This window comes from Lipotes vexillifer, unplaced genomic scaffold, assembly GCF_000442215.2.
Source record: "Lipotes vexillifer unplaced genomic scaffold, Lipotes_vexillifer_v1.1 scaffold823, whole genome shotgun sequence".
NCBI classification, from domain to species: domain Eukaryota; kingdom Metazoa; phylum Chordata; class Mammalia; order Artiodactyla; family Lipotidae; genus Lipotes; species Lipotes vexillifer.
The window spans coordinates 538,022-557,746 of NW_006772547.1; the positions used below are offsets into that span (position 1 = coordinate 538,022).

At 36.5% G+C, this 19,725-nt stretch overlaps 1 protein-coding gene across 4 annotated transcripts in view; it reads left to right on the forward strand.

Annotated features, from left to right (window-relative positions):
- ZNF148 (zinc finger protein 148) overlaps positions 1–19,725 on the forward strand; it is a 132,786-nt gene that overhangs the window by 58,644 nt on the left and 54,417 nt on the right. For 3 of the 4 annotated variants that reach the window (XM_007447601.1, XM_007447600.1, XM_007447602.1), the window contains one exon: positions 17,874–17,999. In XM_007447601.1, coding sequence (XP_007447663.1) covers positions 17,874–17,999 — 126 coding nt within the window. Of the gene's footprint in view, positions 1–12,115; positions 12,292–17,873; positions 18,000–19,725 lie in introns of those variants that run through there. The other variant, XM_007447603.1, reaches the window with a different exon arrangement.

A 19,725-nucleotide genomic window follows, 5' to 3' on the forward strand; every position in this document is an offset into this window, starting at 1 on the left:
GTGGTGAAGGGTCTTGGGATCATGAATATACATTTTTGAGTTAAATATAGGGCATTGATGTAGAACAGTATGATCCAGGTCCCCCAGAATGTGAAAGCTTAAGCTACATGGCCTTTCATCGTTTCTAGATTGTGTGCTAAAAGTCTTTTAAAAATAGATGTTGAACATATAAGTGTTTTTTCCTTTTATTTGCTCATTCACTTGGAAGTCACAAAGAACTTTATTTCATATTAACTTTTTTTTGTTAATTCAAAACAAAAAGTTGAGTTTTGTGTTTTCTTAAACTGTTAATAACAGTTTAGGTTCTGTAGCCTATGTAAACACCCTATTGTTTCGTGACAGTTGAAGTAAAAGTTTTTCATTTGTGGTAACTGCTAGTTTTCAGGATTTATCTTGACCTTACTACTCTAAATCAATCACCCAGCTTCAACTCTGTGGCTCTACATTTTCAACAGCAGTCTGCAGGCCAACCTTTTTTTAAAAATATTTTATTTATTTATTTTTGGCTGCGTTAGGTTTTCGTTGCTGTGCGCGGGCTTTCTCTAGTTTTGGCAAGTGGGGGCTACTCTTTGTTGCGGTGCGCGGGCTTCTCATTGCGGTGGCTTCTCTTGTTGCGGAGCATGGGCTCTAGGCAGAGGGGCTTCAGTAGTTGCGGCAGTCGGGCTCAGTTGTTGTGGCTCGTGGGCTCTACAGCGCAGGCTCAGTAGTTGTGGCGCATGCGCTTAGTTGCTCCGTGGCATGTGGGATCTTCCTGGACCAGGGCTCAAACCCGTGTCCCCTGCATTGGCAGGTGGATTCTTAACCTTGGCGCCACCAGGAAGTCCTGCAGGCCAACTTGTGAATGTCCGTAGTTTGCTCATTAGAACTTTGTTTTCAAAGATGTTAGAAATTTGAATTAAAATGAGCTAAAACTAATATTTCAGTTCCTCAGTTGCATTAGCCACATTTCAAGTGCTCAGTAGCCACATGTGGTTAATGGCTTCTGTATTAGCATAGATAAAGAATATTTCCATCATTGCTGGAAGCTTTATTGGATAGCACTGTGTTAGAAAGCTTCTCAACTCAAAAACTAAATTTATTTCAGAAATTTGAAAAAAAGTATTTGGCTTATCCTTTTAATTCGTACACCCATAGAAGAGGGATTGGGAACTTTATGGTCTGTATTTTTCCAGAGTGATATCAAGTATGTTGAAGAGTAAAGGACATGTTTGTATTGACAAAATGGAGCAAACTGTCATTCGTAACGATATATGCCACACTTGTTTTCTAGAAGGCTATTGGATTGTACTTGAACGAAAGGATTTTATAAATTAGGAGCTATAAAAAATCATATTCTAGTCATTTGATGATATAATAAAGTGTAAGGTATTTCAGGTATTTATAACTCCTGAAAAAATATACTTCAGCGCTTGTGTAGCTTTTTAATTTTAGTCATGAATTTCTGTGCTGTAAAACAGCATGAATAAAATTGTAGACATCCTTTTATGCATTTAGTATTTATGATTATTTTGTTTAATGGTCTAGGAAACTCAAGACTTATTTAGCCCTTGCTTTAAGACCTCTCTTTTGTTTTTAGTTTTAAAATTGCCTTAAATCCTGTCACTAGTTTAAGGAGAATTGTATAGATATTTCCCCAAATACATGTTGCTCCAGTCAATAAAACTCCAATATGCTGTTGCTAGAAATTTGAGTATATATCCTGTAATGAGTGACTTTTCCTCTCCTATTTAACAACAACAAAAATAATAATCATTTTATCCATGTCAGTGATTTTAAGACACTTAACTATTTTTGCCACATATTTTATACTCTGTTTTAGTTGCAGAATTGTATTACATTTATTGGTAACAAATGATCTTTCACAATCATCCTAGAAGGTGACAAGTCTGTGTGGCTCTATTTATTTGCTTAAATAGTCATTGGTATGATATGTTTCTTCCTCTCTTTCTGGCTAACTCCCAACTTGTTATCCCTATGACATTGTATACTTTTTCAACAAAGTTATTTATTAGTTGTAGCCAGTTCTTATTACCATTGTATTTCTTTTAAAGTTCATTTGGGGCATTCAGAAGTAATTTTATGTTCCTTGCAGCTTGGGTCCTTGTCTTTTGAGGCGATTGCATTGGCTTTTATTGGGTCTGTATACTTAAAGAGATACTCCCCCCGCCCGCATTCAAATGCTTTTTACTTCAGCATACTCTTAGGCTGTCATTTTCAGAAACACATTTATTAATTGAGCTCATTTTAAAGAAAATATATGGTAATTTATATCAGTTCTCTAGGGTTTTTATTTTAAACAAGATTTTACTTGCTTGTATGGTGCTTAGAAAGTGTCTTATTTGATAGGAATCAATATTTTAGCAGAAAACGTGGAGTGAGTAATCTTGCTTTATAGTTTTTCCTGGTGAGAGTCATATTATTGCTTATTGTTACTGATTTCAACTCACCTGGCAAGCCGATGAATCAAGGTATCTCCACTTAGGTTGTTTTAGAGAGCTAACCCAGAATGGTCTATTTTTCAGTATCCTCCAGTGCTCGTAAAGTTGTTGGACTCAATTGATCTTTTTCTTTTCCCCTTAGGTGGACGTAACTTGTTAATAGAAGATTTCTTTTTAGATTCTTTAATAACATAGCCAGTCTCCTAACACTTTTCTTATAGTTCTGTCTGATCTTTGATGTCTAATTGCTTGGTTTGGAATTATGAGATAGTGGTACTGAATGAGAATTACACTCTTTGTTACATCAAGTAGTGCCCAGATTGTAAATCATTATAGACAAGGCTGTGATAGGGTCATTCTAGCTAGATCAGTCTCAGAGATGTCTACTTGGGGTTTTTTCATAATTGTATGTTGAAGTTTATTATAAAAGGACTACATAGTCCTTATAAAAATTAAAATAGTATAGAAGAGAACAAAGAAAAAAGTAAAAGTTACTTGTTTCCTACTCTGATTCCAAAGAGATAACCACTAATATTGATATCCTGGAAATTTTAAATTTATAACAAATGTACAGAATATGTGTCTGTATTTATTTCTATATAATGTGTTTTGTAAATATATATCTTATGAAAATATACATTTTGTTTTATACAAATTAGATGCTATTTTTATATACTTTTGAAATTTGCATTATTCATTTAATAACATTTTGTAGAAATTTCCATGTTATTGCATATAAAGCTTGCTTATTTATTTTAATGAATGATTAAATGACGTGCCTTATTTTATTTAACCGCTCCCCTATTGATGGATATTTGTTATTACTAGATTTGTTTGAATGAAATAATGATGAAAGGATCATGCTTATATATATATAGATATCTATATACACAAGCATGTTTCTTGTATCTATCTATATGTCTACATATTTGTAAAGCTCTTTCTCTAGGTATATGTCTTTTTATTGAAATACAGCATTCATACAGAAAAGTGCACAAATTGTAAGTCACGAATTTCCTCAAAAATGAACATACATGTGTAACCGATACTCACATTAAGACATAGAACATTATCAGTATCCCAGAGGCCCTCCCCTTCTTGTATCCCTTTTAGTCACAACCCTCCTCTAATTCCTAAAGATAACCCCTACCCAAACACTTTTATCATGGTCAGTTAGCTTTACCTGACTTTGAATTCAGTATAAATAGAATCATGTACTATCTACTCTGATGTCTGATTTCTTTTGTTTTACATTTTTTATGAGATATGTCCATGTTATTGCATAGGTAGTTGTTTATTCTCATTTCTGTATAATTGTCAGTTGTGTGAATGTATCAAAATTTATTCATTCTAGTATATCTAATATAATAGCCATCTTGTTTCAAGATGTTGGCTGTTCTGAAAAGTGCTCCTGCAAATAGTCTTTTTGTTTTGGCTGTGCCAAGTGGCTTGCAGGATCTTAATTCCCCGACCAGGGATTGAACCCCGGGCCCTGGAGGTGAAAGCTCCGAGTCCTAACCACTAGACTGCCAGGGAATTCCCTGCTGTGAATATTCATGGCTGTGTCTTTTGGTGCATGTGCACAGTCATTTCTGTTGGTTTTATGCTGCTTAGGATTGAGTTTGCTGGGTATGGATATGTTCAGCAATAGGAATTTCTGTCAGAAGTTTTTCTCTGTGGTTTTGCCAATTTATACTGATTGCTCTGTATCCTTGGTGTCTGTTAGGTTGCATTTCACTGATAACTAATGAAATTGAGTGCCTTTCATGTTTACTGACAATTTGGATATTATTTTTTTTGTAAGGTACTTGTTCATCTTTTGCCCATTTTTCTATTAGGTTGTTTCTTTCTCTTACAGATTTGTAATAGTTCTTTATATATTTGTTGGATATATATATCAATTAACTTTTCCACTCTTCCACTCTGATTTGCCTTTTTACTCTTTTGATGAACAGAAGTCAGTGTTAATGAAGTTCAATTAATGTCTTTTCCTTTTGGTGTTTTGTGTATCCTATTTAAGAATTCTTTGCCTGCCCCAAGGTGATGAAGATATTTTCCTTTGTTAACTTCTAGAAACTTTGATTTTCCTTTTCCATTTAGATTAACAATCCATTTGGAATTGATTTTTGCTGATGATGTGAGATAGGGATCAAGATTTACTTGATGGCTTTTTCTTTTTTCCAACTCACCCATAGAAATTTTTTCAGTTTCACTTTGCTGGCTTAATGTTTCATTTCTTAGAATAACTTAATACATTAAGATAACAATGAATAGATTTTTCTTTGATTAATACTAGGGATTTGTACTAAGACTGGACTTAATGTCTTTTTAGGATTATAACGTAACACGTTTGTTGAGAAAATGTAAAAATTTAAAAACTATAAAGAAGATAATAAAAATTGCTGTAATCTTACTACTCTAGGATAATCACTAACATTTTGTTGTTAGTATTTTAGTGTTTCCTTTTTTTGTTTTCTACATATGTTGTGTTTATATAAAATGTGCTGCATATGTATTTGTTTGTGTAAAATTGTAAAAATATATTTATCAACATATTTATCTATATCATTTAACCTCAAACAATGAGCATCTCACTATGTCATTAATATTATTCAAAAGTAAGATTTCTAATTCCTGTATGTCATATAGCTGTATTGTAGTTTATCTCACTCTTTCTTTACTGGGTATTAGACTGTTCGCACTTTATTTATGATCGTAAATAATATTGTGATGCTACATGTAGGCATTGTTGTCATGTGAGATTATTTCTTCAGTATAGGTTTCTTAAGACTCTTGATTATATACTGGCCAATTTATAGTCCACAAATGTTGATCAGTTTATTCTCCCTCTAGTAGTGTATGAGATTCCCAATTTAATGTCCTTTTAAATGATCTGGAGTAGGAAATGTCAAATATAATTTCCAGATTTGTACGTGATATTGAGAAAAAAGGAAAACAACTGGACTTGGTCTTGGGTTGGGAGTGGAGAAGAAAATTAAAAGATGTCTTTAGATGGGAGACTGGGATATAATACAGCATATTGAAAGGCACAGGGAAGAAAAGAAAGGCAGGGAGTTTGGAAGGAGGTTCTGATGTGAAAAAAGGTTTTATTTTTAGCAGTATTGAGTTTTAGATAATAGGATGTCTAAGTGGAGATGTCTGTAGAAATTGGTAATCTTCTATGTATCTAAGCAATTACACATCTGCAGTTGTGTAATAATAATTAATAACCATAGATATTTATTTAGAACTTGAAGGTTTTCAGGGTACTTTTTATGTCATCTTATTTGATTTTCTGATGTGTATAAGCTGCATATTATTATACCACTAATAAACAGATGAGGAAATGATTATGATAATCAGTAACATCAAAAAATCAACTATATATTGCTATGTACTATAGTTGATGCTTTACATATATAATCTCTTGTAACTCTACAGAAGTTCTGTGAGGAATATTCCCTCCATTTATAGGTGAAGAAAGTTCCAAATGATTAAATTTTAGTTGTTTAGCCTCATGCTGCTAGTATTACTCTTTGGGATTAGATTGTATTTCTTTTAACTCCCAACCTATGCTTTTTTAATTTTCCCGTGCTACTTATGGAAGCCAAGTTTACCCAATAATAATTGGAAGAGAAGGGATTGAAACTCAAGTCTTAACGCTTCAATAAATATTGTTGACATTTTGTCCACTTTATTTTTTTAAAAATTATTTCCTTTCTCTTGAACCACTAGAAGTTCTTTCCACATTTTGGCAGCAACCTAACTATAGTGTATATAAGGGAAAATGAAATATGCTTGTGTAAAAATCTTTTTAAATAAGTTCGATTAATTTAGATTTTTAAGAAGCAGTTATATTGGGTTGGCCAAAAGGTTCATTCGGTTTTTTCCGTAAGATGGTCTGGTAGCACTAAGTTGTCTTTAACTTCATTCGAAACAATTTTGTTTTTTGTTTTTGTTTTTTTTTTTTTTTTTTTTTTTTTTTTCCTTGCGTTATGCGGGCCTCTCACTGTTGTGGCCTCTCCCATTTGCGGAGCACAGGCTCCAGACGCGCAGGCTCAGTGGCCATGGCTCACGGGCCCAGCCGCTCCGCGGCATGTGGGATCTTCCCGAAACGGGGCACGAACCCGCGTCTCCTGCATCGGCAGGCGGACTCTCAAGCACTGCGCCACCAGGGAAGCCCAACAATTTTGTTTGATTGTATTGTGACAGCTGTCAATATCAGTATGCATTTTTAAAAAAAACATATCAAAATTGGTGAATTTTTGTGTAGCCATTTTAATATTGGAGAAGGAAGAAAAAAAGCAACATTTTTGGTGTATTATGCTTTATTATTTCAAGAAAGGTAAAAACCCAACTGAAATGCAAATGGAGAAGGTGCTGTGACTGAACGTGTCAAAAGTGGTTTGCGAAGTTTCCTGGAGATTTCTCCCTGGACGATGATTCTCGGTCGGGTAGACCAGTTGAAGTTGATATTGATCACATCAAGACATTAATTGAAAACAATCAATGTTATACCACGAAGGAGATAGCCAACATACTTAATATATCCAAATTAAGCTTTGAAAATCATTTGCACCAGCTTGGCTATGTTAATCACTTTGATATTTGGGTTCCACATAAGTTAAGTGAAAAAAACCTTTTTGACTGTATTTCCACATGTGATTCTCTACTTTTTTGGGGACTTTTTTTTTTTGTGTGTGTGTGTGTGGCATGTGGGCCTCTCACTGTTGTGGCCTCTCACGTTGTGGAGCACAGGCTCCGGACGCGCAGGCTTAACTGCCATGGCTCACGGGCCCAGCCGCTCTGCAGCATGTGGGATCTTCCCGGACCGGGGCACGAACCCATGTCCCCTGCATCGGCAGGCAGACTCTCAACCACTGTGCCACCAGGGAAGCCCTGGGAAGCATTTTTAAAAAATTAACTAATTTATTTTTGGCTGCGTTGGGTCTTTGTTGCTGCGGGCAGGCTTTCTCTAAGTTGTGGCGAGTGGGGGCTACTCTTTGTTGTGGTGCAGTGGCTTCTCTTGTTGTGGAACATGGGCTCTAGGTGTGCAGGCTTCAGTAGTAGTGGCACGCAGGCTCAGTAGTTGTGGCTCTCGGGTTCTAGAGCACAGGCTCAGTAGTTGTGCACGGGCCTAGTTGCTCCGAGGTGTGTGGAATCTTCCTGGACCAGGGATTGAACTCATGTCCCCTGCATTGGCAGGCGGGTTCTTTTTTTTTTTTTTTAACATCTTTATTGGAGTATAATTGCTTTACAATGGTGTGTTAATTTCTGCTTTATAAAAAAGTGAATCAGCTATACATACGGCAGGTGGATTCTTAACCACTGCGCCACCAGGGAAGTCCCACGATTCTCAAACGTAATGAAAACGTTCTGTTTTTAAAGCAAATTGTGATGCGTGATGAAAAGTGTGTACTGTACAATAATGTGGAACGGAAGAGATTGTGGGGCAAGCGAAATGAACCACCACCAACCACACCAAAGGCTGGTCTTCATCCAAAGAAGGTGAGGTTGTGTATATGGTAGGATTGGAAGGGAGTCCTCTATTATGAGCTCCTTCCGGAAAACCAAGCAATTCATTCTAACGAGTACTGCTCCCAATTAGACCAACTGAAAGCACTCATCGAAAACCGTCCAGAATTAGTCAACAGAAAACACATTATCTTCCATCAGGTTAATGCAAGACTGCATGTTTCTTTGATGACCAGGCAAAAACTGTTACAGCTTGGCTGGGGAGTTCTGATTCATCCTCCATATTCACCAGACATTGCACCTTCAGATTTTCATTCATTTCGGTCTTTACAAAATTCTCTTAATGGAAAAAATTTCAGTTTCCTGGAAGACTGTAAAAGGCACCTGGAACAGTTCTTTGCTCAAAAAGATAAAAAGTTTTGGGAACATGGAATTATGAAGTTGCCTGAAAAATGGCAGAAGGTAGTGGAACAAAACAGTGAATATGTTGTTCAGTAAAGTCCTTGGTGAAAATGAAAAATGTGTCTTTTATTTTCACTTAAAAACTGAAGGAGGGCTTCCCTGGTGGTGCAGTGGTTGAGAATCTGCCTGCCAATGCAGGGGACACGGGTTCGAGCCCTGGTCTGGGAAGATCCCACATGCCGCGGAGCAACTGGGCCCGTGAGCCACAATTACTGAGCCTGCGCGTCTGGAGCCTGTGCTCCGCAACAAGAGAGGCCACGATAGTGAGAGGCCCGCACACCGCGATGAAGAGTGGCCCCCGCTTGCCACAACTAGAGAAAGCCCTCGCACAGAAACGAAGACCCAGCACAGCCATAAGTAAATAAATTTAAAAAAAAAACAACTGAAGGAACTTTTCAGCCAACCCAATAGTAATGGAAATAACACCTGATTAAGAGATACAAAATTGTGGTTTAAGTCCTAGGGTTGAAATCCAATAGCTTGGGTAAGACACTTACCTCTGTGAAGTTTTAGTTTCTTTATTGGTAACATGAGGATAAAAAATAATTCACAGATAACAGTAAGTAGGATCTCTGTTGCTGGATTTGGAAGACTTGGGTGGAAATTTTTGTCTCCCTTAGGCAAATAACCTTTCTCAGCCTTAGTTTTCTTATTTGTAAAATGGGATGAAAATGCTAACCTCATAGTCTTACTGTAGGATTAAATGCAATAGATTATACAGGATAGAGACCAAGAGCACCCCCCTCCCTCCCTGCATGCCCAACCATTGTATCCTTAGTACCTAGGACAGTGCCTGGCACATAGTAAATGTCAGATAAATCATAGTTACTATGTTGAGGAGGCATCACAAATTTGTAGAACACCATATAAATGCTGGGTTTTTAAAAAATTTATTTTATTTTTGGCTGCATTGGGTTTTCATTGCTGCTCACAGGCTTTCTCTAGTTGTGGTGAGCAGGGGCTACTCTTCATTGCGGTGCGCGGGCTTCTCAATGCAGTGGCTTCTCTTGTTGCGGGGCATGGGCTCTAGGCGCGCGGGCTTCAGTAGTTGTGGCACGCAAGCTCAGTAGTTGCAGCTTTCGGGCTCTAGAGCGCAGGCTCAGTAGTTGTGGCACATGGGCTTAGTTGCTCCGTGGCATGTGGGATCTTCCCAGACTAGGGCTCAAACTCACATCCCCTGCATTGGCAGGCGGATTCTTAACCACTGCGCCACCAGGGAAGCCCCTGGGTTTTTTTTTTAATTGAAGAGTAGTTGATTTACAATGTTGTGTTAGTTTCTGGTTTAAAGCAAAGTGATTCAGTTATACATATATATGTATATATGCGTGTGTGTTTATATATATGTACATATTCTTTTTCACATTCTTTTCCATATTCTTTTCCCTGTGCTATACAGTAGGAACTTGTTGTTTATTTTATATATAGTAGTTTGTATCTGCCAATCCAAAAGTCCTGATTTATCCCTCCTCCGCTCCCTTTCCCCTTTGGTAACTGTAAGTTTGTTTTCTATGTCTCTGAGTCTGTTTTGTAAATAAGTTCATTTGTATCATATTTTAGATTCCACATATAAGTGATATCATATGATATTTGTCTTTCTCCTTCTGACTTACTTCACTTAGCATGATATTCTCTAGGTCCATCCATGTTGCTGCAAATGGCATTATTTTATTCTTTTTTTATGGCTGAGTAGTATTCCATTGTGTATATGTACCACATCTTCTTCATTCATTCATCTGTCGATGGACATTTAGGTTGCTTCTGTGTCTTGGCCATTGTACATAGTGCTGTTATGAACATATATTTTTTCGAATTATAGTTTTCTCTGGATATATGCCCAGAAGTGGGATTGCAGGATCATGTGGCAACTCTATTTTTAGTTTAGAAAAATTATAGTTTTTTAAAACTTATTATGAAATAATTTTAGATTTATGAGAAAGTTGCAGAAGTAGTAGTGAGTTCACATAATCTCATCACCCAGCTTCCTCTAATATCAAAGCTTATGCAACCATAGTACAGTTATCAAAACCAGGAACTTAATGTTGGTAAATACTATTAAATAAACTACAGACCTTAGTTGAATTTCATCTGTTGTTCCCCTAATATCCCTTTTCTGTTCCAGGATTCAGTTCAGGATTCCACGTTGTATTTAGTTGTATCTTCTTGAGTCTCCACCATTCCATGACAGTTGTTCAGTCTTTGCTTATCTTTTATGACCTTGATAGTTGATGAGTATTGGTTAGTTATTTGTAGAATGTCTCTTAATTCGCGGCTGCCTGATGTTTTCTTTCTTTTTTTTTCTCTTTTTAAAATATTTATTTATTTGACTTGCTGGGTCTTAGTTGCAGCATGTGGGATCGTCAGTTGTGGCATGTGAACTCTTAGTTGTGGCATGCAGATCTAGTTCCCTGACCTGGGATAGAGCCCAGGCCCCCTACATTGGGAGTGTGGAGTCTTAGGCATTGGACCACCAGGGAAGTCCCTGCCTGATGTTTTCTTATGATTAGATGGAAGCTTTCATTTTTCGACAATTTCCACAGAAATGTTGTGCTCTTCTCAGTGTATCATATCAGGGACTATAAAATGTGGATGTATGTCTTATTACAGGTGATATTGCACTCTCAGTACTTTGTTAACATCATATCTGCCAGTTTTTCCCTTAAAGTCACTTTTTTCTTCTTTGTAATTGGCAGATATCTTGTAGGAAATAGTTTGAATCTGCTTAAATATCCTATTTCTACTGAAATTTTTTCCTACCTATTTAAGCATCCATTGGTGGGTCCTGCCAGTTGTAGTTATTAATGTAGTGTTTGCCTAAATGTGAATTTGTATTTTCCTCATTCCTTCTATATTTATGTTAATTGTAGCTGTCCCTTCTCTCCATTTAAAAAAATTATTTCCATTTATATCAGAATGGATATTGCCTTATTCTTTGAGTTATAATCTGGTACTGTCATTTATTTTTTTGCTCAAGTTGTTTCAGCTTTGCCTGTTGGGAGCTCTTTCAGACAGACCCTTGTGTCCTTTTGACATGTACTCTAGTTTCTGGCACCACAGGATGTTCCAAGGTCATCATATAGTTTTCTTTGCCCAGCTTTGAAATCAGTTGCTTCTCCAAGGAGCTCCATTTCCTTTTGTTTGGATAATGGTATTTAGAAACTAAGTTTTGGATGCTAGGTGTGTTGGATTTCATTGCTTCTTAGTGATCTCAGCTGACAGAGCTAGGCAGTACATGTGTGTCTACTAACTCACACATGCACACACGTCTATACTAATTTCTTTATGTTGGTTGGGCCCAGGTACCTGTATTGAAAGAAATTGAATGGAGGAAAGGGAGGGAATGCAAAATATAGTCAAGATGTATCTAGCTCAGTGGTTCTCAAAATTTCTGGTCTTGGGGACCCTTTTATTCTTAAAAATATTGAGGACTCTTAACAGCTCTTCTGTTGGTTATATATATCGATATTTACCATTTTAGAAATTAAAACTGAGAAATTTAACATTTTATTTATGAATTTATCAGTAACAAATCCCATTACATGTTAACATATAGCATATTTTTAATGAAATATAACCGTTTATAAATTAAAAATTCCGTGAGAATTCGTTTTACAATTTTGCCGCTATATACTCATAAGAGGAGAGTGAAAAAAAATAGGTATCATAATGGAAGTATTTTTGACCTCATGGAGCACCCCACTGGAAAGGGTGTCAGGGATCTTCAGAAGTCCCTGGACGAAACTTTGAGAGCCACTGATAGAGGTGTACTAAAACTCTTACAAAATAAAGGTACATATATAGTAGAAGGATGGATGCAGAAGAACTTGTGTGAGGAACAGCAAAGAACTTAATCCATGATGCTATAGAAGTTAAAAGAATAGAATTTCTGGGTAGGTTGGGGGTGGTCAGCACTGTTCAGGTAAGATAACTTGATTTGATCACTTCTTCCACTTCATCTTATAGTTATCTAAATTGTAAGATGCTGATAGAGCAACCAAAATGCAAATTTATAATGAGAAATATTACAGAGAAGTACACTAGAATGTTTGTTGTGAACTGTGGGTCCCTGAACCTTTTCAAAAGCAAAAGATAGTTATGGCCTTTCTCAAACCCTGACAAATGTAGCTCCTTTCAGAAGTTTGCATGCAGTCGGGTCAGGCAGAAAGGGAGGGTTATGGTTCATGATTCACATAAAGGCCTGTCCATCAATGTGCTGCTTTTCTTCCTGGCCCTATTCCGTGGCTTCGTGAGCTTGGAATTAGAAATCTTCCTGTTGACTGGGTATATGTAACTGTTCTTTCCAAAACCATCCTGGAAATAAACACACACACGCATACACACAGAGATATATTCTTGGTGTTAAATTACTCTTTTTCTGGACTCCATGAATACTTCTAAATATTGCTACATTATTTAGGCAGTATATTTGCAGTACAGTTAAATTGTTTTATATCTTTCTTTTTACATTTAAACACTTGTAGTACTTGTGGTCACTTTGATTCAATTTGTTTCCTAGGCAGTATTTTGGAACAATTTCCTTCTAGCGATAGTTACACATTCTTCTTATATGACTGCATACTGTTTTTACTCTCAGAATAACCATTTCTCTAAGTTTGGTGGCAGTTATTTTGCCTATATGCTTATTACTACAGATTATTCTTTTGAAAAGTTTGGCCATAAGAGGAAGGAAGCTGCTGGAAATATTTTGGTCCACGAGCATTTATAGGGTAAATTTAAGCGTGCTTTTAGGCAGAGAAGTAGTTGGTGATGAAGTAAGGGAGATTATTTTAGAGAGGCAGTGAAGCTGCAGAGCCTTAGAGATGGGTGGTCATGCAGTCAGGAGCACAGAATATAGAGGAAAGCACAAGATGCTTTCTTTTTTCTTAAACAGGAGTGCGAAGATGAATGAGAATACCTAAAAGAGAAATTGAAAATTGAAAGGAACACATGGCTCCAGAAATGGGGAGATGGTAAGAACAGATACTTCTGCCAAGTGACCTAGGTCTTTTCTGTAAAGTAGATCGTGTAGAATCTTGAAAGCTGAGCTGGGGAGAGTATAATTGATATTATGGGCAACAAGGAGCTATTGTAGATTTCCTCATTGGGGAAATGGCAAGAAAACAGTTTTATATTAATTTATTTGTGAAAGAATACATGGGTAGATGATAATGCCCTAAAGTATCAAGGTTGATAAGGTTAATTTGAATGAAATGCATATGGACGTAGGATATTGAGAATGAAGTGAAAGAAGAGTCCAAAATGATTGTAAGGGGTCACCTTGTTTGGGAGTTAGGGGTAGACCGAAATTTGCAAACGACATGAAATGTTCTTCACATACTATGTCTGGCAACATTATTTTAGGTATGTTTAAATTTGTTACATTGCTTAAACATTATTGAGTGTGAAAGAAAGTTGTTGGGAAGAGTAGCATGTTTGGAAGAAAAAAATTAAAGGGGGATAGATATAGTTGCAGTTATTTCAGATCTCATGAATTTCTCCATTTGGTTCCTGCCCTTATTCCCTGTATCATTCATTTAGATTGAGCCGAATATGTGCCATTTTATTCGTTTATTAGTGTTACTAGTGGTTTTTTTTTTAAGGCATCAAAACTTCCCATCTCCATTTTAAGACCTTTGGAAAGGAGACCTTGTCACAGAATGTGTTCTCAGTATCTAGTATTTTGCTCTGTACATATTAGAATCTCAGTAAATTTAAAGCTTCCATTGTATTACTTTAGACTGACTGAATTTAGCATGTAGCAGGTACTTAATAGCTGTTGAATGAATAAGTGAGTGAAAGCTGTTATGAGAAATACAAAAGAAGACTATCTTATTTCCAGATACCAAGATAAGATACAGGTACATGAAATAGTAAAATATAAAAGACATGAAATAAATCCTGAAAAAGAAGGAGTCATTCTGGATTCTGGGCGTGATTTAGTAGTGATTAGAATCAAGGGAAAGATTTTTTCAATATAGAGAGGCCTCTTTATGTTTAAAGTTGGGAGAATAAAGAGAGAGTGATCAAAAATGAGGAATACCTCAGTATAATTAGGAGATATTTATTAGAACTAGCAAGAATGAACCAGCTTGGGCAGTGGCAAGGGGTGAGGAAGCATGGGCTCTGCCTCTTGATAGGATGTTGGGGAAGAAGTTAGATGAATATACAAGGTAGATATGACATGGGAGTCATGCCTGATGGCTTACCCAGTCTCAAAGTGGAGATCCAGAGGGAGCTTTGATCAGTGGATGAGCAGGAGTCTTACAGCTTCAGGTGGAGAAGCATATGGGTTTAGTGAAATCTTACGAGAGAAGTATGAGTAGGGTGACTGACAGTATTGATGGTGTTTCTGGTTTGGTAGTGAGAAAAGCATTGAAATTCAGGCTCTCAAATGTAGGCAGGAGGTTGTACATGGGACTAGGTGAAATGGTAGAGATTAAGCTATGGGGAAGAAACCAGAGGTTTTTCTTGTTTTTGTTTTTTAATCTGACATACTTCCTAGCCTGTTGATTTTCTTGATGTTCCAGTGAATGTTTCAAAAGTCCAGCAAACCTGTCTTTTCAACTATCACACATCTGCAAATGCCTGCTTTGATTAACTATACTTTGTTTTTTTTTAGGTGAAAAGTAACACTGAGTACTTGATTTTCTTTTAAAGATAGTTCTCAAGGAAATAGTAGGGCACTTATAGATGAATTGTTGTCTCTTTTGTCATGCTTAAGAAGTTTACATATTGTAGTCTTTCTTGGGCCAAAGAAGATTCATTTTCCCAGACTTTTTGCACCTCATTTTTTCTAGTTCCCTTGTCATTTTCATACCCATCTCTTTATGTTTATGGATTTACCAACATCCTTTCTAAGCACCTTAGGCTGGACCGTATACTTTAGTGTGTGGTTGTGTTATATGTAGAGATTACTTTATTCCATTTATGAGTGATAAGCCTGTTGGACTGTTCTAAAAGTGTAACTTGCTATGTGCCTATTGGTATTCACAATGCTTTGATTCATTGATACTTCTAGGTTTTGGTCTGTGCTTTCATAATGTTAAAAGTGTACCTTATATTTGTCAATGCTAGTACCAATATGATCACTTTCCATATATATGAAAATAGATAAAAGGTTCAGATATATGAATTAATGTATTTCACTGTGTGCACATAAAGGTTCTTCCTTTGTGAATAGCTTCTTATTGAAGAACTTATTTGTGAATCTCTTACACTCTACTCGACACTTTTGCTGAAAAAAGTTTGTCTCTTATTTTTAAAAAGTTAATTAATTAGTTAATTTATGGCTGCATTGGGTCTTCGTTGCTGTGCGCAGGCTCTCTAGTTGTGGCGAGCAAGGGCTACTCTTTGTTGTGGCACACGGGCTTCTCATTGTGGTGGCTTCTCTTGTTGCGGAGCACGGGCTCTAGGTGCACGGGCTTCAGTAGTTGTGGCACGTGGGCTCAGTAGCTGTGGCTCGCTGGCTCTGAGTGCAGGCTTAGTAGTTGTGGCGCACAGGCTTAGTTGCTCCGTGGCATGTGGGATCTTCCCGGACCAGGGCTCGAACCTGTGTCCCCTGCATTGGCAGGCGGGTTCTTAACCACTGTGCCACCAAGGAAGTCCCTGGCTCTTTCTTACTGCTGCATGCTATATTTTCATGGTTTCTTTGTAATTTATAAGTTGACAGAAATGTTGGAACTACTTTTTGCTGCAACATAAGACAGAGCAGTTCAGCAGCTGCTTAGTCTGTTGTCATTTCTCCTTGTCTCATACCCAGTTTCAATAATTGTATTTCAGTAAACATCACTTCTAAGATGGTAACATGTCTGTGTTCCAAAGCCTTGTTGGAGGTGACCTTACCATTCTATTTTATGTTTCAAATAATTACACCAAAAGAAGCCATAAGAATGGTCATTAGTACGATTCTCTAACCTGATAGAAAGAATTATTAGCTAAATAATCATTTACAGTCATGTTTTTATGCCTAGGTTCTTCTTGATTTGCAATTCTCACACCCCCCACATTTCAGGAATTTTTTTAAAACTTCCAGTTCTTTATTTGGTTAGTTTGAAATTCCTTGCTTATGTTGCATTTCCCTCATGAACCCCTCTGCACAGCTCTGTCTTCCAGCTTTACACTATGAGTCTGTAAGATGTTTTTAACCTTTTGCACCCCGTTTTTAAGTGTATTTTTTGAAAATGTAGCCTTTAGCACATTGTATTTCCTGGACTATTATCAAGATTTTTTTAAAAGCTTATAAACAACAGAAATTTATTTCTCACTGTTCTGGAGGCTGGAAGTCCGTGATCAGGGTACAAGTATGGTTGGGTGAGGGTCCCCTTCCAGGATGCAGACTTCTCGTTGTGTCCTCACGTGGTCGAAGAGTCAAGGATTTTTAATGTATTTCAGAGCTTGTTGAGTTGAAAGTTTCTTAGTTTTAAGATACTTGTGTTTTCATTTCAAGGATAGGTTGAAAATGTAGCACAGCAGGATGACTGTGCGCCATCAATTCTGATGAGAATTGATGCTACTGTTAGTGATCATAGAACCTCCATATATTTTTTAAATTAAAATTTTTTTTTTATTTTTGGTTGTGCCAGGTCTTAGTTGCTGCTCGCGGACTCCTTAGTTGCGACATGTGTGCTCCTTAGTTGTGGCATGCGAACTCTTAGTTGCGGCGCGCATGTGGGATCTAGTTCCCTGACCAGGGATTGAACCCACGTCCCCTGCATTGGGAGATGGATTCTTAACCACTGTGCCACCAGGGAAGTCCCCATATTATTTTTCAGGACACGCAGCTCTAAACATCTGTGAGAACTGAGATCTAAAGATGAGATAACATTGTTGACATCTTAACATTTCTTGTTATCATGTAGCTAGAATTGTGTCTTGTACATAGCAGGGTCTAAAACCATATGCAGTTCTATAAACACACATTTGGTGATGGTTGTAGAGGCCAGGAAAGTACTGGCTAAGATATTGCCAAAAACATTGAACCTAAAGATAATTAGATTTCATTGTTAGTTTATCATTCCTTTTTTGATGAGATTACCTTTTAGAATTTTGTGTTGTTTTTGTGATGTTTTGTAAATTGAGAGAAACCCATCATGAAGTCTGAATACCCCTTTTATCCCCCAGTATTTTATTGATTTTGGAATTTAACCTTTTTTTGTGCCTTTAACTTTAACATCAGTTTCCTTAAATGTGGGAGTGAAATTGTGTGCTCACTTCTCCTTTATTCTGCTAGGTCTTAATTATCTTTTCCCAGGACATTTTAATCTTTTTCTTTCCAGATAAATTTTTGTAAAGTCCTAGTTTATTCCCTCAATTTATATACTGTTGATTCTTATATATCAATTACATATTAATGAATTCTTCAACACACTCTTTACTTGCACACACAAATAATCATTTTGGGAGCACCTGTAGGTAGGTTTAGCAAAGGATTAAGCATGCAATGGCTTTTTGTCACAATAGACTTTTTGTTTATTTCTAAAATTGGCTTTTTTTTTTTAACAGATAAGTGTAAAGCAGGAAATTACTTTTACTGATGTATCTGAGCAACTGATGAGAGACAAAAAACAAATCAGAGAGCCAGTAGACTTACAGAAAAAGAAGAAACGGAAACAACGTTCTCCTGCAAAAGTAAGAGAATATTTTAAGGTGGTGGTTCCTAACATATTACTCCCATACAATTGCTTAATCTTATTGGCAGGAATCTGGCTGGACCATAGGCAACATAAAAGTCTCATATGGCTTAGTAAAGTTGGAATGTTGCATCAGCTTCACCAGGAGAAAGGAAGGGATGCTTGCCTGAATAGAGATGGTGGGCCACTGCTTTAAATTTTTCCACTTCCCTTTCACCGTGTTTTTTTTTTTTTTTTTTAAAACAAACTTCTCTTACCCTGTGTCTCTCTTTTCTTTAAAAACTGACAGATGGTATGCAGTGCCCTTGCTTCTCATTCATATTAGTTTTACTTATGTTAATATATGGTTTCAGGAAAATTCAGTATTGATTGCTCATTAGGAAAAGGTTGTGTGATAACTGTGCTAGAATAGAATGTAAGCTCCACGAGGGCAGGAATAGTAGGCCTAAGGGACTCTCAATAAATACTGTGGGTGAATGAATGGATTAATAAATAAACAACTGACCCATAAATACTGTTAGGAATTGCCTGCCTTTTTTCCTTTTCAGTACAGTAGTAGTTGGCTATATGTAGCATTTTGGTATTCCGGGGAAGTCTTTGAACTCTGTATAGTATAATTTATATCTTTATAGTTATTTTTCATCTTTTATTTTCTTCCCTTGTATAGTGAAGAAGGCTTTTTAAAAAAGGTTTTATAACATGACCTTTTTATTTTGAGGGCTACTTGTTTTTGTATTTGTGATTTAAATCATAATCATCATCATTATTTGTATACTTTTGGACTCAAATGGTGTGCTGAACCCACTTTGTACTGGCTTGCCAGAGCTGATTGCTGAGTTTTCAGGAATTTTGCAAGCTGGTGCTAAAACCATTGGTAGCTTGTAATTAGGCATGGTGAGAATATTTACACCATGGAAATCAGCAACGCAGCCCACTGACTCCTTAAACTGTTGTTAAACATTTACCAGCATACCACTGCTTTTGGGATATATAAGCGTGGCTACTGTTTGAAAAATTTAGAGCCTAAAATAACCCATAGTTACATTTCCTAGAGATGAATACCTGAATTTTCTGCAATATTTCCCTATTTGTGTAGATTGTCTGAATTTCCTGATTTGTAACTTAAAGAGTATGTAAGCTATTTTTAAAGTTATTAAAGATTTTTATAACGATTTTATTACCTGCATTATGAATGTATTATTTTTTGATATATCACATTATATTCAGTGATTGCTCTGTTGTTGGAAAGTTGTTTTCTCTTTGCCTTCATTTTAAATCATGCTGCTCTTGAAATATTTGTGTATGGATCTTCGTGTACTACTAAATCAAAGGGCGTGAACTTTTAAAAAGGTTTCTTTAAAAATAAATGAGTACATAAACAAGGAAGCAAGCAAAATAAGTAAAGTTTCTTGATAACGTTACTCCTTCCAGAAATGTTGTATCAGTTACATTGCTACCTGCAGTGGACCTCAGGTGTGTTTGTCCATACTCTCACCAGCCTTGAGTATGAAACTTTGTTTTTTTTGTAGCTTAAGGTGGGTGTCTCATTATAGTTTAAATTTTAATTTCTTTGGATATTGGTCATACTAAAACTTGTGGCTTTTTTCATAATTATTGACATTTTATATTTCATGTTTTGTGCAATCCCTTTATGCCCCCCTTCCTTTCTTCCCTTTCTTTTCTTGAGGTTAGTGTTTTTCTCAGTGATATATGATACTTTAAAA